General features: G+C 57.9%; 1 protein-coding gene across 1 annotated transcript; it reads left to right on the forward strand.

Moving 5' to 3' along the window:
• Positions 1-292: 292 nt before the first annotated feature.
• Positions 293-20,107, forward strand: EPHB3 (EPH receptor B3). Its single transcript, XM_040252348.1, has 16 exons — positions 293-404; positions 9,289-9,353; positions 10,449-11,121; positions 13,627-13,782; positions 14,574-14,915; positions 15,065-15,189; positions 15,348-15,507; positions 15,589-15,697; positions 16,067-16,119; positions 17,178-17,300; positions 17,414-17,661; positions 18,119-18,334; positions 18,446-18,595; positions 18,687-18,880; positions 18,971-19,126; positions 19,231-20,107. The coding sequence occupies exons 1-16, from the start codon at positions 293-295 to the stop codon at positions 19,337-19,339; spliced, it is 2,991 nt and encodes a 996-aa protein (XP_040108282.1). The 3' UTR covers positions 19,340-20,107.
• The last annotated feature ends 1,996 nt before the right edge of the window (positions 20,108-22,103 follow it).

A 22,103-nucleotide genomic window follows, 5' to 3' on the forward strand; every position in this document is an offset into this window, starting at 1 on the left:
CGCCTCCCCGAGTTCTCTGGCTCCGAGCTTTCCAAGCGCCCGGGATCCTCCTGGACCGGTCCGTCCAGATTACCCCAGGACCAACCTGCCCGCTTACCCCAGGATCGCCGGCTCAGGGCGCCGCCTGGGTCCCGGAGCCGCCTGCCTGGATTGCACCCTCTCCTTGCCTGGATCTCCTGGGACCGTGCGCGAGCCTTCTCGCGTCCGCCGAGCGGATCCTCCTGCGGGTGCCCGCAGCCCCGCCGGCGCGGCCCGGCGCGGCCCGGCTCGGCTCCCAGAGCCAGTCCCGGCCATGGCCCGAGCCCGCCCGCCGCCGCCGCCGCTGCCGCCGGGGCTCCTGCCGCTGCTCTCTCCGTTGCTGCTGCTGCCCCTGCTGCTGCCCGCCGGCTGCCGGGCGCTGGAAGGTGAGCGGCGTCGGGGGAGTGCGTCCAAGGCTTAAGGTGTCCGGGTCGCCTGAGCGGGGGCCGGGGGTGGGTCCGCGGTGTCGGTCCGATGCGGTCCAGGCGCACTTCGGAGGAGGCTCGGACACCCGCACCCTCTCCAGAGGCTGGAGCTGGGGTGGCGGGGACGCCTTGGGCGCCGCCTCGTAGGTTCCAGCTGCCGGCTGTCTGCCGGTTGTGGGATCGCAGGCAGCTCGACCTGGGTGAGCGTCCCTGAAAAGTCATGGCCCGGCGGTGAGCTTCTGTAGGAGTGCCAGGCACTCAGGACAGAGGAGCGGCGTCCTCCGCACCTCCTGGATGCAGGGAAGTGTGCGCGACCCCCACCAGGCAAGGCCAGGGCTCTGAGGCTGCTGCTGGGCTCCCCGGGTTGAGGGGCCGCGTCGGCGAGGAACCTCTTGGAGTTGACCGGGAGAGTGTGAGTGCGTGCACTCCGCTTTGTCAGGGGATGGCTGCTGGGATGGTGAGGCGGGAGCCTGTTATTGTTGACGGTTTACCGAGCGCCAACTACCCACAAGGTGCTGTGTGCACCGCCGTTGCACACTGCTCTGGCGCTCCCCCTCTGCCTTCTTGCAGGACCCCCACCCCCAGTGCTGGGGTCTCCACCGAACTCCAGAGGTTGTGGGGTTTGTCTCAGGTAGAGCTAGAGCTGATGCCTTACCCATTATCCAGTGGAAAAGGCCAGGCTTCTCCGTGGGTTGTGTGAAACCTGCAGAGAGGGCTGCTGGGAGGTGGGGGTTGCTCCAACTTCCACAGGACTGTGCCTGGATGAACAGCCTAAGTGGTTTTGCCCCCCGTGGGAGAGCTCACATACATCCATTTGACACGAGCCTGCGGGGACAGAGGCACTGACCCCCGGCAAACAATAGACAGACAGACAGATACATATACATACACACACGGTTTTCTAAAATTTTTGGAGCCATTAAATGAGGGAATAAAAACCTTCCTGAATGTGGAGGGAAGGACACCACAGACTGGGGGAAACTGAGATGACAGGCAGTACTTCTATTTGGTATCTTTAACTGATCTAGTCACTTTCTTAGTTTAAGAACAAAAACATGAATTCTGTGTGACTTGGTTTGTTCGCATGTTCACAGTCGGTCAACTTGAAGGTTGGAAGGAAAAAAGAACAGAGTTACGAGAGAAAGGCATCTTCTGGTGCTTTTTCATTTTCTCCAGGAGGAAAAAAAAACATTCTTCTGAATCCCCATCGTCTTTTATCTCTGAGCCCATTGGTGCTGACAGACTGATTCACACGGGTGGACACATGCAAATCCAGAGACACACCGAGGTCGCACCCACACTTGGCGCACACTCACCCACATGTGTGTGATAGGATCACAGGCGTGAGAAACCAGTGTGGAGCTTTGTTGTTGATCGCCTCAAGGGTGTGAGCCTGCTGGAGTTCCCAGGTCTGTGTCTTAGCCTAGGAGAGCCGACACCGGCACACGGGCTTACGGGGCTGTGTGTGCCAGGCCCCAGAGCCCTTGTTGTGGGGTGCAGTGGGTGCTGATGCTAAGAGTGGGGCGAAGGGGGGTGGTTTGGGTCAGGTGAGCAAGGGCTACCTGAAAAGGCTCACCCCCTTCCTTCCTTCTTCCCTCCCTGTGTCCCTTTTTCCTGTTTCCCTTCCTTTATTTCTCCTTTTCACTTTTCACAATCTGCTGGTCCCTTTAGACCCTAGCTGGCAGACCCTAGCTGGGAGCTGGCATCTGGCTTTCCAGGCCCAGGACATGAGGGGCCGACCAAGAGGCAGAAGCCTGGTGAGCTGCAGCAGCCCAGGAAAGAGAGGGCAGTGGGGCTGTGGCCCCTCCTCTGTCCCTTCCTCCCTCAGCTGTGAAGTGGGGTCTGGGGCTCTTCCCTGACTGCGTGGGTGGTAGCTGGGAGGCCAGGCCAGTGTGGGGCGCTCCTAAGAAGGTGGCAGTGCCTCCCAAGTGTGGCTTTCATTAATCCCTTCACGTTTGCCATATATCAGAATTTAGGGTCTTCAGTTAGTGTGAGAATGAAAGAAAGAAGAGAGATGATGCCTCAGGTGCTGACCCCAGCCCAGTGGTCCCCCTACCCGCCCTCCTGCCCTCCCTCACTGTGACCTGGGAGAGCAGTGGAGCCCACCTCCTAGGGGGTGTTATGAAGATTGAACCCTTAATGTGTGTCAAGTGCTTGGCACATAGCTATTGTTATTCAAGGATTAACTGTTGTTATTATTATTACCCGAGGGTCTGCTCCTTGGGGAGCACCAGAAAGTGAAACTGGTGTGTACCCTTGCCCTGCAGGAGGGAGCTTAGAGGAAGCAATGATGGCGGGGAGGAGAAGTTGGTCTGGGGAAGTTGCTATCCCGCCTCCCCCAACCTCCATTTCTCTCCAGCTTTGGGAGGGACAGGATGGGGTAGGAGGAGACTTTACCTTGACTCCTGCCTGTACCCCATCCTTATTTGGGAACTTGAATGGGCGATGGGTAGATTTGGGGGTCCTGGGCTAGGCCAGAGGGCAGGGCTAGGTGGGACACCCAGCACCGAAGATCTCTTCAGCATCCCCAAGCTTTATGGGTGGAGGATCTCAACCCTTTACTCCAGCCTTCCCTTTGGTTTTGCTAGTATTTGGTTTGCCCTTGGCCTCTGGGGTCATTATATTTAGGCCAGGTTCTTAAGCTGTGGGTGTTGTCCCTCATGGTCTCATTGGTTAGATGCCAACTAGCACCTAGTTGCTCTTCCATCTACACACTTGGGGTTCACCAAGGTTCTGCCTGCAAATATTTCAGTTTTCCATGAGGATAGAGCCAGGGTCCTTACTTGTCCTCCTTGGTTAAAGAAATAGCTTTCCTTGCCCTCTAATTGATTCCTCCACCCCCAACATGCGTACAAATTGCCCTCGAATTTACCCTCAGTCACGGGGAAACAGGGCCACCTGGTTGCTCACTCCTCTTTCGTATCATGTTCCCCAGTCCCCCAAGCCAAGACCGTTCTCCCCTTACGGATCGTGAGTGGAGTCTAGTAGGTGAGCGGACTAGGAACGGGGCGTGGGATGAAGAAGGATATCCAGACCACAGGGTCCTTATACCTCAGGTAGGATGGGGAGGTCCCTGCTAGGAAGAGACCCTTTGGAGAAAAGAGAAACAGTTACCAGATGTAAGAGGTGGGGGCTGGTCGGCCTTCTCCCAGGCAAGCCCTGTTGCTGCAGTGGCAGACTCTCCCTGGGGAGAGAGGCGTGTGTGAGTCCACCTCTTTCTCAGCGGCAGTGACCACTGAGGAGGTGGCAGCTGAAAAGTGACAGCGGGCTGGGGTTTCTGTGGCTTTCGCATGTGTTTGAGTGGCCTCTGGTGCCCCTCACCCGTCTGTCTTGAGCTGGCACCTCAGAGCTGCGACGAGGGACAGTGGCGGGTACTCGAGGGAACCAGCTTGCCTGTCATCGTCTTCCCTTTAACCAGAACTGCCGCCGCCGCCGCCACTGTGGCCTCAGTGGCAGCAAGCTAGCCCAAAGCTGCCATGGGCAAGGCCTCTGCCACCCGGCCTTCCACTAATTAAACAGCATGAAGAGGCTGAATCACCAGGCCTGCATAGTTTGAAAATTGTAGCCCTGCCTGTTGTGCTGAGTCAAACTGGTTTGTCGGGATTGGGCAGCTGGGGGTGGTGGGGAGGGAGACTGGGCACAGCTGGGCACCTGATGGGGTGGGAGCGGCCCCTGCCCCGAGGGCTGGCCCTGGCACCCGGTCTCCTGTCGCCTCTCTGCCCTGAGACTCCTGGTCAGACCGGCTGCAGCCAGGATCCCAGGGAAGCCCTTAAAGGCGAGCTGTGCCTCCGCCCTCTGGCTGGCTGGCAGGGCCACGACTGGGGTGGGGGCCATTAGTCCTCTTAGTGTTAGTCGCTTTAGTCGTGTCCGACTCTTTGCGACCCCAGGGGATCTTCCCAACCCAAGGATCGAACCCTGGTCTCTTGCATTGCAGGGTGGGGGCCGTGGATGAGCACGGAGGCATCTGGGCTCCTGCCTCTTGCTTCCGCCTCCCTTCTCCTCCCTCTCAGGTTTATTTAATTATAAATCCCTGTGATCTGAGGGGAAGAATGAAAAACAAAATGTGTTCCCTGTTCTGAGATGCGCCTCTCCTCTCTGACCCAGACCTGAGGGGCTTGGGGCCGTGGCAGCGGGAGGGAGAGGAGGTCCTCCAGGTCCTGTGGCAGGGTCTGCTTTAGATCCCTTCCTCTTGGCTGACCACTTGGGTGTGCAGGTTGGTACACGCATGTGCACACGCTGAGACACAGGGGAGGGGCGGGAGGGGAGAAGACAGGACAGATCGCTCAGGTTGGTTGTCTGAAGTAGGGATCCCAGGCGGGAGAGGGGGACCGACTCTGGACGAGTCTTCCCTTTCTCTTTGCAGGCAGCGTCCCAGGGCGTGCCTCCTTGCTCAGACCCTGTGTGTCTGTCCTCCTGGCCCTGCACATTCTGTTGGCCCAGTCCAGGAGTGTGACCTTTCCTGCCGCCTCACAGTCCGTGGTCTGGAGTTTGGGCTGGTTGTTCCTTGCTCCTGTTCTCTAGATTGTGTTTTATTCTCTGGGTCTCACTGGCACACCTGCTCGCAGGGTGGGGTGCTTTGTGTGACTTGGGGCTTGGGGATGCTGTGGGATCTAGTAGCTCCTTAAAGTCATGTGCCCCTGGCCCTTCACTAGGGCAGGTGCCAGGCTCCTGTATGGCCCAGTGAGGCCCTCAGACACAGGCTGGTTGCCCATGATGTTATCCTCCTGGACCCCCAACTTATGCGTGTATGTGCTGCCCGAAGCTCCTGAGGCTACCTGCCTTCATCCTAGCACCCCCACCCTAGCACGGCCCCAGAGCTGGGGATGGTACCATTGTGCTAGCAGGGAAGTGGCCTGCTGCTTGGGCAAGGGCTGTACCTGGGGAGGCTGCACCCTGCCACACCCAGAAGCATCTTCATGCCCCTGCCCCAACCCCAGCCTCGTGACCTGTGACAGCTCCTGCCTGGGCCAGGGCCACAGGAAGCCGGTCTGGGGCTTGTTCCTTCCCTGTGCCTCTGGTCAAGGCTGCCCCAGTCTCTCTGCTTTCTCAGCAGAAGAGTGCCCTCTCCCAACTCTTCTCCATTTCGCTTGAAAACTCACCTCACAGAAAGAACAGGCTTGCAGAATGTGTGTGTGTGGCATGTGCATCGAGAATGCAACTCCGAGGCTTTACGCCACCTCTAGATATTGATACGCATACTATGTCTGCATGCTCCTGTGGAACGTTTCAGTGCAAGTGGGCATCTGCGCGTGTGCAGCTGATGCTAGTTGTGTATGACTGTGTAAGAGCATGTCACGGCATCTGTACAGGCAAACTGGTGTTTGTGTTTGCACTTGACTACACTTAAGACTGTGACGTGTGGTTGGCAATAGCGTGCGGCTGGGTGTGTAGGGAGAACGCACTGTTGGCTGCACACGCCCTCGCGGATGCATATGTCTCAGGAAATCCGCACATATGAAGGCTGAGAGAGTGAGTCTTTGCCTAAGGCATGCCGAATCTGTGTGTAGGAAAGATTCATTGTATATGGACGTCTCAGGAAGACTGATCTGTTTGGACCAGATGCGTCCGTGTGTCTGTGAAAGGCAGGCTGTGTGTGAAAGCATGTGTGTGTCTGCGGGTGGCTTTGGCTTTGTGTGTTTTTGTCCACCATATGTGGGATTGGTCGCTCTTTAGCCCCAGTGGTGGGAAGGAGCCCAGCCACTGAGAACTCGGTGAGGTGTGTGCCTCTGTGTGCACAAGCGAGAGCCACACAGCTGCTGCCACGTGGCCATTCCCGTTGGCCCCGTGAAACCCGAAAGGGGTGCTGCTTTCCTTCTGAGCACTGGAGCCCCAGTCCCAGAGAGTTCCAGAAAGGCCCGGCGGCCACTTCCTCTGCTTTCTTGCGGGGGGGCGGGGGTGGTGGTGGGGTTCCCTGCCCAACGGAGCCTGTGTCTGCAAGTGTCCACCGCCCTCTGGTTCCCCTCCAGCAGCCACATGGCGGGACAGACGGGGGTGGGCGTGAGGTGGGCAGCTGGGGAGTTTGGAGACTGCTCCTTCATTCCTCTTTTGTCCTTGTCCCCTGTACCTGTATCCTTTACCCCAGCAAGTGTGTACTTACACACACACACCCTACACATAGGAAAGGTGGGCTCTGGAGAGGTGAGCCTCTCCCCCGCAACACCACAGACAGATAGATTCACACACACCACTGGGCCCCCCCCCCCCACGTTCTTCCTGAGGCTGGGACACAGGCACCTCAGGGTCTCCCTCCTGCAGAAGGGAGTAGGCCCTTCCCCTCCCCCAGAGAGCAAGCCCCTCCCCAGCAGGGTGACCGAGCCCTTCCTCAGGCACACAGGACTCGAAATCTAAGTCCTCTCCTCATTAATGGGAAAAATGTGCCGAGATTGAGCGATGGCCAAGGCTGAGCGATGGCCGAGGGCCGATCCCCCCGCCCCTCCCCCTCTCGCTCCCCAGAAATTAAACAGAAATGAAGAGCCTCCCCTCACCAACCTCCCCCCCCCGTCCCCCTCCCCAGCGCCCCCTCCCTCCCGCCTCTCAGAGCCAGCGCAGGGCTTGTTTTAAACTGTGGAGGAATCTGGCTTGGAGGGGGGAGGGGGCTGAATATTTGGGTTTAAACAGTTCCAGATGGGTTTGGCACAGGCTGAGCAGAAGGAAGTGAGGGAGAGGGAGGAGGGAGGCAGCTCGAGGGAGCGGTGGGAGCCCCGGCCGGCTCGGCGGCGGGCGGCGGGCGGCGGGCGGCGGGCGGCGGGCGGCGGGCAGCGGGCAGACCAGCAGGCGGACTGGCTGGGGGGAGGGGGTGCACTTGGCTCGCGGCTCCCAGGGGCTCCCAGGGACCGCAGCACTCCGGGCTGCTGGCTGGGGAAGAGGCTACTTGGCAACTCCCTCTCCGTGTCTGTCTCCTTAGGCCTCCTTGTCTCTCCATCTCGCTGTCTTTGTAGTCCACCGCCGGCCATCCCGGCTGTCTGGTCCTAGCCCGCCACCCCGCACATCCCTCCAGTTTGGGTGCCGCCCACCATCCGCTCGCTCCGCCCCTCCCTGCCTGTCTCCCTCCCTGCCTGTCTCTGGGCCCTTGCTTCTGCCCACCCCCATTTCTCTCCCCGACCCCTCCACCCCTGCTGAACGTGGTGTCTGTCTGTCTGTCTGCCAGAGGGGCCTGTCAGGCCACCGACGACGAAGCTGGGATGGCTCACCCCTCAGCCTGGCCCTCCAGGGGCCAGCTGCTGCTGCAGGAAGGAGGGAGCCGCGATTCCCAAGTGAATGGCTGCTGCTGGCGGGCCCCCTTTGCCTCACATGAGGGCCTGGGCCCACAGCTGCCCCGTCCACCATCCCCAGCTCAGAGCCAGACTGCAGGAAACTGGCGAAGACCGTAAGCCGGGAGTCTGTAGGGTTTGGGTCTGCCTTCTCCAAGTACCTCCAGCCTGCCCCTACTGTTGATGTAGAGGCCCCCAGGAGTTCTGGGGCAGTCCTGCCCCATTCCAGCTTGGAGTTGAGGGGAGAACCACTGGCTGTCTTCCAGGCTATGAGAAAAGACTCAGGACCTCTTTCCCACTCATAGGTCTAATGTTGGCGTTTCACTGCTGAGAGGAGATTTCTTAAGGCAAAACCCAGATCCAGTTCCTAGGGGAGCAAGTTTATGTCAGAAGCATTACTAGACCCATCCTATGGCCAAGCAAAAGGAAACAGACAAAAAACCCGAAGCTTAGAATGACATTGATGCTGCAACAAAGCCCCTAACCCTGGATACACAGAGGCATCTAACACTAACTTGGGCTTCTCGGAGGAGGTGACAGCTTGGTTGAGACAAAGTATACACAGGAGCTTTCCAGGCTTTCTGTTTCCTCTTTACAGAAGGGCATATTGCAGTCACAGTACCCTGGTTAAGAGATTGGTTGTGGAGTCAGACTTGAATTTGAGACACGTTTCAAAACTTTTAACCTCAAATTCTAGCAGTTACCTTAGGTCCTATATATATTGTACTTGGGCTTCCCTGGTAGCTTAGACAGTATAGAATCTGCCTACTGTGCAGGAGACCTGAGTTCGATCCCTGGGTTGGGAAGATCCCCTGGAGAAGGGAATGGCTGCCCACTCCAGTATTCTTGCCTGGAGAATCCCATGGACAGAGGAGCCGGGTGGGCTACAGTCCGTGGGATGGCAGAGTCGGGCACAACTGAGCGACTAATACTTTCATTTTTTTTCACATACTGTATCCAGGCATCAGTTTTCTCATCTGTAAAAGGGATACACCAACAGTACTTTTATCCAAGGATTGCAGAAACAACTGAACTAGCTCTAGAGGAGCTGGCTGGGCCTTGGTGGTCCTCACCCCATTCTCAAAGAGCATTCCTGTCCTGTCTGCCGGAGGTGGTTGTGTAGGAGGCTGGGTGGGTGTGGGCTCTGGCCTGCGACTGTTCTCCCATTCCTCTAGGCTTGCGTGGGGCTGCGGGGCTGCGCCTTTGTGTTGGGAATGGAGTCAGGGGAGGCCTGGGCAACAGGGTCTGAAGCACACGGCCCTTTGTTCCAGGATAAAGGCCCTGCCAGCCCCTTTGTGTGGAGATTAGCAGAGCCTGTAGGTGTGTGAACCGGCCCTGGCTCCTGCCTCATTAACCCAGACCTGGGGTCAGCAACTAACACCCACTCCCAGCTGGCCCGACAAGACATCTTTGAGGCTGTGACATCTCTGGGAGTGGCTGCAGGGTCTCCTCTGGGCCTGGGGAGCTGAGAGCTTTGGGAACCTGGGAGTACCTGGTGGGAACTGATGTCTGGCATCCTGGACTTTCCTGGGCAACCCCCTTTCTCCTTATCCTAAGCTTGGCCCCTGGCCTTTTTTCTCTTGTTGCTTCCACAGAGACCCTCATGGATACAAAATGGGTGACATCTGAGTTGGCATGGACCTCTCATCCAGAAAGTGGGGTAAGACTGCCTCTCCATTTCTGAGTGTTGCTTGCCAATTAGCCCCTTTGCCTCAGCAGGGCTGCCTCTGTCCCCTACTTGTCAGTTTCCCACCTGTGGTATCCACATTGTCTGCACCTGTCACCTTCCTCCTTGCCTGCTGGTCCATCTCTGAAAGTGTTTTCATCTCTGACCCTTCAGCCTGCCTCTGTCCTTCCTCCGACATATACACCATCTTTGTCCCATTCTCCCTCTGCCCACCCCTCAGCCTGTCTTCAGCCCATTCCCATCCCTTTCTACCTGGCAGCCCTTTGCATGTCTGTCGTCTCCCTCCTTCCTGGGTCCTTGGGAAGAGCCCTGGCTTGGAAACAAGGAAGCTTTGGTGCCAGATCTCTGACTTGCTGTGACTTTGAGCAAGACAGTTTACCTTTCTGGGCCTCCATTTCTTGAATGTTACATTCCTATAGTCCTTGACATCTCTAACGTGTTCTAATTGACCTCCCTCGTTGGCCTTCACAACTGTACTAAGTTCTGGAACACTGGGTTTGAGTGACATTACAGACCCGCAAGTCATCAGACCTGATTCTGTGACCTTGGGCAAGTCCCTGCCTTTGTGAGTCTTGGCTTCCTCTTCTCTGGAGTGGGAACAACAGATGCATCTTCTTAAGGAACTGTGAAGGTTAAATGTGATGGTCATAGTGGTAATCAGTGTTTATTGGACCTATTTAATTCCTCACAGCCTCATTTACTTTCATTCAGTCCCATTTTATAGACAATGAAACTGAGGCATAATGATAATAAGCAATATAGCTGATACTTACAAAGTACTTATCAGGTGCCCCATTCTAAGCGCTTTATTCAGTTAAAGTCATTTATTCCTTAAATATCTTTGTTCTTACCATGTTCCAGACGGGGAAAGGGAGGCCAGGGAGGTTAGGAGACTTACCTGTAGTCACACAGCAAACAGAGAACCTAGACTGGAGCCCACTAGTCTATATGCTCAGCCACTGCGCCATGGGAGCATCTCTGTGAAGTACGCGTAACAGGCCAGACCTGGGCTTGTGGTCAGCATCCGGCAAATGCTGGTCTCCCTGTCTGTCTTTCTCACTTGCGCAGTGGGAAGAGGTGAGCGGCTATGATGAAGCCATGAACCCCATCCGTACGTACCAGGTGTGTAACGTGCGGGAGTCCAGCCAGAACAACTGGCTTCGCACAGGGTTCATCTGGCGGCGAGATGTGCAGCGGGTCTACGTGGAGCTCAAGTTCACTGTGCGGGACTGCAATAGCATTCCCAACATCCCTGGCTCCTGCAAGGAGACCTTTAACCTCTTCTACTATGAGGCTGACAGTGACGTGGCCTCAGCCTCCTCCCCCTTCTGGATGGAGAACCCCTATGTGAAGGTGGACACCATTGCACCCGATGAGAGCTTCTCCCGGCTCGATACTGGCCGTGTCAACACCAAGGTGCGCAGCTTTGGGCCGCTCTCCAAGGCTGGCTTCTACTTGGCCTTCCAGGACCAGGGCGCCTGCATGTCGCTCATCTCCGTGCGCGCATTCTACAAGAAGTGTGCGTCCACCACCGCAGGCTTTGCACTCTTCCCTGAGACCCTCACTGGGGCTGAGCCCACTTCACTGGTCATCGCCCCCGGCACCTGCATCGCCAACGCTGTGGAGGTGTCCGTGCCCCTCAAACTCTACTGCAACGGTGATGGGGAGTGGATGGTGCCTGTGGGCGCTTGTACCTGTGCCACCGGCCACGAGCCAGCCGCCAAGGAGTCCCAGTGCCGCCGTGAGTGAGGACTGGCCTGGGGGAGGGGATGGAGGACAGGCCTGGGCCACCACTGCCCATTGCCCCCTACCCACCACTTTCCTGCCTGCCAGATCTGGGGCAGAGGGAGGAAAGGGAAGAGGGGTATCAGGTGCCAAAAATGTTGTACAAGAAGGGAGATGAGAGAAAATGAGGAGAGACACCAGGATCGTAAGAGAAATAATGAAACTAAAGAGAGAGGAAGGAAACCATGGGGAATCCTTGACAAAGAGGCACCTGGAGAACGTGCTCAGAGCCTCGTGAGGCCGGCAGAGATGCCTGCTTGTCCAGGCCCGAGTGTATGTGTCACCTGGAAATATTGGGTGGGCCGTGGAGCTCCAGGCACCTCATGCTTGGCCATTTAACCTGGGTGTCTCGTCTGCATCTTACGACGCTACATTTATAGTACGGAGATCAGAGGCCCAGTCTCTTAACTCCTAAGTTCTGACTCTGCCACTTACCACCTGTGAGACCTTGGGCAAGTCATTGAACTCTTGAACCCTGATTTCCTTATTGTGTGCAAAATGGGGGCATTAGTGGTGATCCCTTCATGGAGCTGTAATGGGGCTGAACTGAGCCAATGCATGGGCACCCTTGGAACAGTGCCCGGCACATGGGGGAGCAGAGCACCATGCAAGTGTCTGCTGTGACTTGCAGGAGTCCTGGGATGAGGGGACAGGGGTTGTTTTGTCCTTGATTGACACACAAGAGCAGGCTTCCCAGGTGGCACGGTAGTAACGAATGCACCTGCCAATGCAGAAGACGTGGGTTCGATCCTGGGTTGGGAAGATCCCCTGGAAATGCCAGCTCACTCCAGTATTCTTGCTGGGGAAATCCCATGGACAGAGGAGCCTGGTGGGCTATAGTCCATGGGGTCGCAGAGTCAGACACGACTGAGCGACTGAGCATGTGCACACGCAGGCATGCAACAAGGAGGGTAGGGGGCCTGCCTCTGGTGGTTCGCCAAGACTCCTAAGACCTCACAGTACTAGACTTTCCACCTATAACCCCCGTTCACAAGAGGTTCTCTCACCTGAGCCTCACCACAGTCTTGTATGGGAGATTCCACTTACCTCTTCTGTTTAGCCAATAAGGAGGCTCAGAGAGGTTCTGCTCTCCAGGCCTCATGGTGGGAAATGTGGGCACTGGGACCACAGCCTCATTCAACTGCTGTTCCATGCGTGTCAAAGTGCTGAAGGCCTTGTCTGCCCTCCTGGTGCTTGCAGCCTGAAGCGCCAAAGGGTGGGAGCCTGCTCTTTGCACAGGCCTTGGTGTGGGGGGGCTGGTGGCCCAACCTGGCTGTGAGACTTCATGTCTGTGCTGTCATGGGAAGGTGAACAGTGCCTTGCCCGGCGCCTCTCCACTTCAGTATGGGAACCTGCCCCCAGACTTCCTCCTCCTAAGTGGAGAAAGGGGGTGGGGGTGATGAGCCTGACAGCCTGAAGAGGGGCTAACACTCTGCAGGTCCCTGGCAGGAAATGCATGCTGGTTCCCATGGCAACCAGGCTGGCCTGGCCCCTGCCCCCTCTCCCACTGGCTCAAAAGAGCTTGGATGGAATATCACCTTAGTCAGGGGAGATTAAACCCCAGAGAAGGCATAGCCCCAACTCCGGACATCCCACACTCAGGATAACCTTCTAGAAAGCAGTTGTGTATGGACAGGGTGACCATATGTGTTAGTGTGTCCAGGGCAGCCCTGGTTTACACCCATCAAGCTATTGTGATTATTGTGACCCCTTTTACTCTCAAAGCAGTCCAGTTTGAGTAATAAATCATACGGCCATCACCAAGTCCAAATAGAGGTGCCAGGTGTTCAGGCACCGAGCTCTGGGCTCCCTCTTGCGATTGGGGTTCCCCTTGTGGACACTTTGAGGCCTCTGAACTCCAGGTGACCTCAGCCTTCCTGCCTGGTTTCTTTCTCTCCTTTTCTCACCCCTTCTCAGCCCCCACCCCTGCCCCAGGGCAGAAAGGAGCTGATGCCCTGCTCCTGGTGGGCGGGGAGAGAGATGGGCCATGAAACTCAGAGTCCTCAGAGTCCCCACCGCTGGTTGTTCTGGAGTGTTCTTGAGGCTCTTCAGGAGTTGTCCTTGAGTTTCAGGGAGGGGTGGGGGCATCCCAGCAGAGTAGAGGATGCCAGCCTGCTAGTGGTCTCTTCCCATCCCCCTCCTCTTCCTCCTCCTCCCTCTCTCTTCCCTGCCTCAACAAGTCCAGGCTGTCCAGGTGATGGAGCTGACGTCTTCTTCCATGAGGCCCCAGGGGTGGGGGTGGGGGAGGGGTGGGGAGGAATCCGCTGACGTGGGGTTTCCACGAGGCAGAAGGGCCTTTTGTAGCTACAGTCAGAGTTAGGCAATACTAGCATGGCCCGCACAGTCTGGGAGGTGGAGGGGCCAAGACCTCTGCTGGGGAAGGGCCAGATTCCCATGGAGGTGTGGAGGGTTGTGTCTACAGGAGATGGAGCTGAGACTTCCATCCTCTTCTCCCCCACAGCCTGTCCCCCCGGGAGCTACAAGGCAAAGCAGGGAGAAGGGCCCTGCCTCCCCTGTCCACCCAATAGCCGCACCACTTCACCAGCCGCTGGCATCTGCACCTGCCATAACAACTTCTACCGCGCAGACTCCGACTCCGCAGACAGTGCCTGCACCAGTGAGTGGTGGCGCATCCTCATGTTCTCCACTCCAGGCCTTCCCTCTGCAGGCCAGGCTGGGGATGCCTAAACCGTCTCTATGAATATCTCCACTTTCCAGATGGGGACTGAGGCTCAGGGTGGGGGTTAGATGTTGTGCTCAACCATGGCACAGGTAGGAAGTGACCAGCCCCTGAGCCAGAATCCAGGTGAACTGAAAGGCTTAGCCCTCCACCAATACTTAATAAGCATCTGCTAGCTCCTAGCCGGGTATCAGGAATTGTCTAGGACCCTCCAGTTTACTGCTGCTGCTTCTGTCTAGGACTGCTATTCTTTTGGTCTAGCTCCAGCCAGAGAGGGGGCCTCACATCCCTGGGGCAGCCTGGTATTCTGCTTTCTCTCTACTCTGGCCTTTGGTGCCAGGCATTGCCAGGTGCCAGGAATGATGCAGTCAACTGTCCTAGGAACTTGCAACCTGGTGGGAGAAACAGATGTGGAAACAGATAACAACCATATAATGTGCTAAATGCAAAGCTGGAGGGATGCCCAGGAATGGTTACGGGAGTACGGAGGATGGGGAGAGGAGGAATCAAGGAAGGTTTCCAAGAGGAGGTGACCTCTCAAGTTGAGCCTTAAAGGCCAAATAGGAGTGTGCCCAAATAGGAGCATGAAGAGGCATAGGAAGGGTATTCTGCATATGAAAGCAGAGGCAAAAGCAGAGGTAGGAAGCAGCTTGGAGAACACCGGCACCCTGGGCAGAGGGTGGTCCCGGGACCCCAGCTCACTGCTCTCCCCTTCATCTTCCCCACAGCTGTGCCATCTCCGCCCCGGGGTGTGATCTCTAATGTGAATGAGACCTCACTGATCCTTGAGTGGAGTGAGCCCCGGGACCTGGGTGGCCGGGACGACCTCCTCTACAATGTCATCTGCAAGAAGTGCCATGGGGGCCCTGGGACCATGACCTGCTCACGCTGTGATGACAACGTGGAGTTTGTGCCTCGGCAGCTGGGCCTGACCGAGCGCCGGGTGCACGTCAGCCACCTGCTCGCCCACACGCGCTACACCTTCGAGGTGCAGGCGGTCAACGGCGTCTCGGGCAAGAGCCCTCTGCCCCCCCGCTACGCGGCTGTGAATATCACCACCAACCAGGCTGGTGAGGAGGGCACACGGGAGGGTAGGGCCTGGTTCATCTTTCCCCACCCAGAGCGGAGTTGTCTGGGGCCTGCCCATGGACCACCGGGGGGCCCCTGGGAACTGGGTCCTTGGGGAGGATGCCCGTGCTGAGCCCCACCCCTTCCCCAGCCCCCTCCGAAGTGCCGACACTGCGCCTGCACAGCAGCTCCGGGAGCAGCCTGACCCTGTCCTGGGCACCCCCAGAGCGGCCCAATGGAGTCATCCTGGACTACGAGATGAAGTACTTTGAGAAGGTCAGAGCCTCACAGGGCAGGAAGAAGCCCTGGGGCAAGAAGATCGCCCCAGATAGTGTCGGGGGCCCTGGGAGGGAAGCTTTGGGTACTGAGGAGGGTGGGCAGGGGCCAAGGGACGTCAGGACCCACTGAGACTCAGTGTCCTCCTGGCGTTGCAGAGTGAGGGCATTGCCTCCACCGTGACCAGCCAGAAGAACTCCGTGCAGCTGGATGGGCTGCGGCCCGATGCCCGCTACGTGGTCCAGGTCCGTGCCCGCACGGTAGCTGGCTATGGGCAATACAGCCACCCAGCTGAGTTTGAGACCACAAGCGAGAGAGGTACATGTCCCCCCCCACCTGTCCCTGCACCGCCCACACTTGCCACCCCTCCACTCACCTGTGCCTCCCCCTCGTCTCTAGGCTCTGGTGCCCAGCAGCTCCAGGAACAACTCCCCCTCATCGTGGGCTCAGCCACAGCTGGGCTGGTCTTTGTAGTGGCTGTGGTGGTCATCGCTGTCGTCTGCCTCAGGTACTGATGGGCTCGGGGTCCACTGGAGCATTCCTTTAGTGCCCTTGAAACCTCTCAGCACATGCATGACCATCACCCACATCAGACCTGGAACCACAGCCTTCCTAGGCCCAGGGTGTCATTGCTGGAGAGGCCCTTTCCAATCCACACCCATGTCTTCATTCTGTCCTCACCCTGTCCCCAGATTCCCTCCGGGATCAAGTCCACGGAGCCCCTTGCCCACAGACCCAGAGGCAGCTGTAACCACTGACCATGGGACCAGGCACTGGGCCATCCCCTGTGCATTCTGCCCCTCCTATGAGCCCAGGGGTTCCCTGAACGGAGGGAGCTTGGACTTGTCTGAGGCCTCCCTTCTCCCCTTCCCCCTAGGAAGCAGCGGCACAGCTCTGATTCAGAGTATACGGAGAAGCTGCAGCAATACAGTGAGTCTGTCTCCTCATTCCCACCTCCCAAAGCTCCCTTGGTCCCTGCAGGGCTTGGGGATACCCTCTTCCCTGGCTGGGACTTCATTCCTTGAACTCCTCCCCTGGCTGCCCCGTCCTGCTTCCAATTAAGTGCCATTTCCTGAGCCCCTACCTCACTCCTGCTAGCCCCAGAGATGAGTGAGATGTGACCCCTGTCCTAGGGGTAGTTAGTCTTGTGAGAAAGACAACATACGTACACACAGGAAACAATGAGAGAACAATTCAGGGTTAAGTCAGGGGTTCCTGCTACAGAGGGCAGTGAGAGTTCAGAAGAGAGGAAGGCTTTCTGGAGGAGGTAGCCTTGGGCTGAGCTGAGACTGGTGAGATTTAGTGGGGTTTAGAGAGGTGGAAGGGGGAGCATTCTGGGCTAGAGGAGCCTCTGGAAGGTAGTGGGTGGGGTGGAGAGAATGCCCAACTGTGGGGGCAGTGAGAAGACTGGTTTGACAGCTGCTGGAAAGTCAAGCTGGGTAGTTGCGGCCAGTCCTTGGAGGGTCGTGAAAGGCAGGCAGAGGAGTTTGGACTTGACTGCACCATAGGTAATCTGAAAGGCTCTCAAGCTGGGGAGCAATACAATGAAAGCATTGTTGTAGAAAGACAGGTATGCGGGCTAGATAGGTGAGAAAAGTCCAGAGGCAGAGAGCCCAGCTGGGCGGCTGTTGCAGTAGTCTGGGTGTTGACGGCCTGGCAAGGTCAGGGGCAGAGGGAATGAGGGGAGGGATGGGTCTGAAACAGGCTTTGACGTGATGAGAGATGAGGGAGAAAGGAGAAGAATACTAGTTGTCTAGGCTTTATGGTTGCTAGTTCTCACCAAGGGGACAGTGGTGGGGTGGGGACAGGGGAGCTCCAGCTTCATCAGAAAGGAATACAGAGCAGGCTTAGCAGGGAGGTTGGAATGTGCTCCTATGGGGGCAGGGGATAGGGAGGAAGACTGGGGCAGGATCTGGGTGGCAGAGTTCCCTCACTGTCCTCAGCCCAAGGATCTGGCTCCCTCTCATGCCCACCTTTTCTTCCTCTAGTTGCTCCTGGAATGAAGGTTTATATCGACCCCTTTACCTATGAAGACCCTAATGAGGCTGTGCGGGAATTTGCTAAGGAGATTGATGTGTCCTGCGTCAAGATAGAGGAGGTGATTGGAGCTGGTGAGTCTGTTGGGGCACACAGTGGGGAGGAGAGGCTGATGGTTACCCCTGGGGGAGGGTGGAGGCCAGTTAGGTACAGAAATAGCTTAGTACCTGTGCCCTGTGCTGTGCAGGGGAGTTTGGAGAAGTGTGCCGGGGTCGGCTGAAACAGCCGGGCCGCCGGGAGGTGTTTGTGGCTATCAAGACCCTGAAGGTGGGTTACACGGAGAGGCAGCGGCGGGACTTCCTCAGCGAGGCCTCCATCATGGGTCAGTTTGACCACCCCAACATAATCCGGCTGGAGGGCGTAGTCACCAAAAGTCGGCCAGTCATGATCCTGACTGAGTTCATGGAGAACTGCGCCCTGGACTCCTTCCTTCGGGTAAGAACCCCCTTCCACTCCCTAGACAGCTAGGTTGGGTAAGCCACCCGCTCCCACAAGTCAGACAGACCCTATACAAGCCCAAATATTTGCTGAGGTGGCCCAGTACAGGGAGAGAGCTGGACCTTCAGAGCCAGGAATACCAGCGTTCTCATCCTGACTCTGCCCCCCTGCTGCCTGTGTGACCTCAGGCTTTTACTTAACCTCTCTGAGTCTCAGCTGCCTTGGTTGTAAGATAGAAGTGGGTCCTCACAGGGGTTAATCAGTGATATATACAGATGCTGGCCACACAGGAGGGCAGCTCCTTACTCTCAGTGCACAGTGGATGTGGTCAGAGGGGTAGACGAGGCGTGGTCTTGAAGGACCTGGGAAGCTGGACAGGCAGGCAGGTCCTGGACGGAGCCAGGGCCGGGCAGCAGGGGATGGGCCGCCTCCTGAGCCTCCTAACTGTCTCCAGCTCAACGATGGACAGTTCACGGTCATCCAGCTGGTGGGCATGTTACGAGGCATTGCTGCCGGCATGAAGTACCTGTCCGAGATGAACTACGTCCACCGTGACCTGGCTGCCCGCAACATCCTCGTCAACAGCAACCTGGTCTGCAAAGTCTCAGACTTCGGCCTCTCCCGCTTCTTGGAGGATGACCCCTCTGACCCCACCTACACCAGCTCCCTGGTACAGGAAGCAGCTGGGAGGGAGACTGGGGGCGGGGCCAACCAGGCAGGGGCTCGGGGCTGGGGACCAGCCCCGAGACATAGGGTGAAGGGCGTGTGCCCCCCTCACCAGGGCGGGAAGATCCCCATCCGCTGGACTGCCCCAGAGGCCATAGCCTATCGGAAGTTCACCTCTGCTAGCGACGTCTGGAGCTACGGCATCGTCATGTGGGAGGTCATGAGCTACGGCGAGCGACCCTACTGGGACATGAGCAACCAGGATGTGAGTTGGACCTGCCAGAGCGCTCGGGTGGGTGGGAGCTGCTGGGGAGCCAAGTGGTGGCTCACTCCAGGGTTCCTGGCTCTTGGCTCAGGTCATCAATGCCGTGGAGCAGGATTACCGGCTGCCCCCACCCATGGACTGCCCCACAGCACTGCACCAGCTCATGCTGGACTGCTGGGTGCGGGACCGGAACCTCAGGCCCAAATTCTCCCAGATCGTCAACACCCTGGACAAGCTCATTCGTAATGCCGCCAGCCTTAAGGTCATCGCCAGTGCCCAGTCTGGGTCAGTACCTCAGCCTCTGCTCCCGAGCCAGCAGCCCTAACCTGCTTCCCCCGACATCAGGACTCATCAGGTCCCCTCTTCTTCCCACAGCATGTCACAACCCCTCCTGGACCGCACGGTCCCCGACTACACCACCTTCACAACAGTTGGTGACTGGCTAGACGCCATCAAGATGGGGCGGTACAAGGAGAGCTTTGTCAGTGCAGGGTTTGCATCCTTTGACCTGGTGGCCCAGATGACTGCAGAGTGAGTGTGCCTCACATTTGGAGGGCCGGGGCTGGGGACTCTGAGCTGGGCCCGAGTGGTGGGCAGGAGGGGAGGCACTGACGCTGCCCTTGGCCCCTCTGCAGAGACCTGCTCCGGATCGGGGTCACCTTGGCGGGCCACCAGAAGAAGATCCTCAGCAGTATCCAGGACATGCGGCTGCAGATGAACCAGACGCTGCCTGTGCAGGTCTGACACCCGACTCCCACTGGGTGTGTGCCCCACCAAGGACCGTACAGGAACTTCAACCAGCCGACTGGACTTTTGGACTTTTGGATGCCCAGCCTTAGGCTGTGGCCCAGAAGATGGAAGATTGGGAAAGGCCCAAGCTGGGACTTCTCCTCCAGGCCTGTGCTCCCTCCCCAGGAAGTATGCCCCAAACCTCTTCATATTGAAGATGGATTAGGAGAGGGGGTGACGACCCCTCCCCAGCCCCTCGGGGCCCAGGCCTTCCTCCTCGCTGGTGGGGGGATCCCCACCACCTCAGACTTGGCTGTTCATCAGTGCTGGAGGTCCTGGCATGGTCAGGTGGGGAATAAGCCTGGGTTCCAGGGCCCAGCCCTGGCAGGGGTCTGGCCCCCCCCAGGTAGGCAGAGAGCAGTCCCTCCCTCAGGAACTGGAGGAGGGAACCCTGGGAATGGGGAAACGTAAGCCCCCTGCTGGAAGCCAGCTGGCACCTCCAGTTTGCACAGGGACTTGTTCTGGGGGCTGAGGGCCCTGCCCCATCCCCGCCCTTGGTGCTGTCATAAAAGGGCAAGCAGGGGCCAGCTGAGGAGCAGCCCCTTGCCCCCTAGAGACTGACTCTCAGAGCCAGAGGTCGGATGTGTGTGTGTGTGTGTGTGTGAGCGTATGTGTGCATGCACTGGCCTGCACAGAGAGCATGGGTGAGTGTGTAAAGGCTTGGTCCTGTGCCCTGCCGTGGGGCCAGTTGGGCCGTCAGCAGAATAAAGGCAATAAGATGATTCTCTTGCCCCTCCTCATTCCACCTCCCAAATTCATGGCCCCTCAGCCCTGGCCCTTCAGAATTCCTAGGAGTCATTGGGAGGCCAAATGCAGGCTTCTCCAGGCTCACTTTCTTTTTGTGTTTCAGCCTTGTTGCACCTAACTTCTTGGAAGTGGGGTGATAACAGTATAGAGCAAACTCCCCCAGAGCTCCTTCCTGCTAAGGCCCAGCCATTCCCATTCCAGGGGCTGTCTGGGCAGACACTGGCTTCTGGATGGTGTTTTATAGACTGAGCCCTTTCACACTCATTGTCTAGAAGGAGCTGGGGGTAGAGGGAGTTGGTCAGCGCCCAGGGTCACAGGGCCCAGGACAAAGAGGATGGGACCGCACTGGTGTTCAGATGCAGAGGGCAATCCTTTTCAGCAAGTGTCCGCGGAGAAGTATGGCTACTCTTTACTGAACAATTCCCATATTCCTGGCACTGGGCTAAAATGCTCCATTTATACATGGATCTTATTTAATCTCACAACAACTGAGCCAGGGAAGGAAGTATTTTTATCTCTTTTTACAGAGGAGGAAGGGGAGAGGTTAAGTAACTTGCCCAAAGTCGCTGAGCCAGTAAGTGAGGCCCGAGGCTGGGATTCCCAGCCTGAGACTGCCTGCGCACTTGAAAGGTTCAGAGGATAAATAACCAGAACCAGGGAGAGGGTTAGGAAAACAGCTTCTGGAAATAAATGTCAAAGGAGAAAGGGGGTGGAGTGGGAATGGGGACTCAGAGGCCCCTTAGATGCAGAAACGTATGTGTGTGTTGGGGCAGCGGGTGCATATGCAGTGACTTTCCCAGTGTCAGAAGGAGGGAACCTTGGGCAGTAAACCTTTGTGGCGCATAGAACAGGTTTCCAAGGAACCTGCCGATCCCAAATTAGAGTCTGGCTGGACCCGGTAGGGAGTGTAGGCAAAGCCTTGTGGATCTCCTGGTTCACACGGAGCACTTCTTTCCAGGCAGGGCAGAGCTTCGTAGCAGAATTCTAAGTGGGGGCGGTAGCTAGAGTTTGGCGATGCTGAAGGGCTACAGGCAACGGGCTATTTCAGGTACAGGGGGCAGACCCCGGGAGGCAGACCAGGCCGGCGAGAGTAGAGTTGGTCCAAGGCGGAGGTTGAGGCACTCGACCCGCCAGCCCGAAGCCTGACAGGGAGAGGGGCAGGGGCCGCTCCGCCCCTCGCCGCGCGCTCACGCGCTGGGGCTGCACCCTTAGCGCGGCTCTTTAGTATTCCCCCCACGGAGCCCAGCGGCGCTGCAGAGGCTGCCCGGGGGAGGGGCGCCCCGCGAGGCTCAGGCCCCGGGCGGTGGGGCCGGGGGAGGTGGGACGGGAAGCCTCGGGGATCCAGGACCCGGTGGGACGGAGTCCTCCTCTCTTCCCTAGCTGGGAACTCTGCCGAGGGCGGGGGCTAGAGAGGACAAGGTGGGGGACCCAGGCCGCCTTGGACCCAGGCGCCGCCGCTGTCATCGGCGGGAGGTGTGGCGGGCGGCCAGAGGAGGGGAGGCAGTGTTGAGTGGCGTCCTGCGCCGCATTCCCGGGCTGAGGGCTCAGATAAAGGGGAGGGGGTATTCTAAGCTCCTGCTCAAGTGGCCCATTCCTGTTCTCGAGGCCCCGGGATCGGGGAAGGTCCGTGGCCCCCGTCTCCTGGAGTGACCCCCTCGCTATTCCTTCACTGTGATCATTTTAGCGGGACTCTGGGATGGGGGCTTGGCCCGAAGAGGTAGGGCATCGCCGCAGTGGGCCTCAGAGAGGGCGGGACCGTGGGCTCCGGACGCCGAGGGAGGGGTTGGGGTCTGGGAGCCGCACAGTGAGGGGGCACTTGGTGGGTGCGCTCCAGGACGATTTCAAGGGGGCGTAAAGTACTCTGTTGAATGTGCCTTGTCCAGCACAGGACACATACCTCCCTTCACTTGTGTCAGGATTTGTGACTCTCCTGCAAGCACACCATGTCCCCAAGCCACGTCCTTACCCGTGT

This window comes from Oryx dammah, unplaced genomic scaffold (assembly GCF_014754425.2).
Source record: "Oryx dammah isolate SB20612 unplaced genomic scaffold, SCBI_Odam_1.1 HiC_scaffold_2, whole genome shotgun sequence".
Taxonomy (NCBI): Eukaryota; Metazoa; Chordata; class Mammalia; order Artiodactyla; family Bovidae; genus Oryx; species Oryx dammah.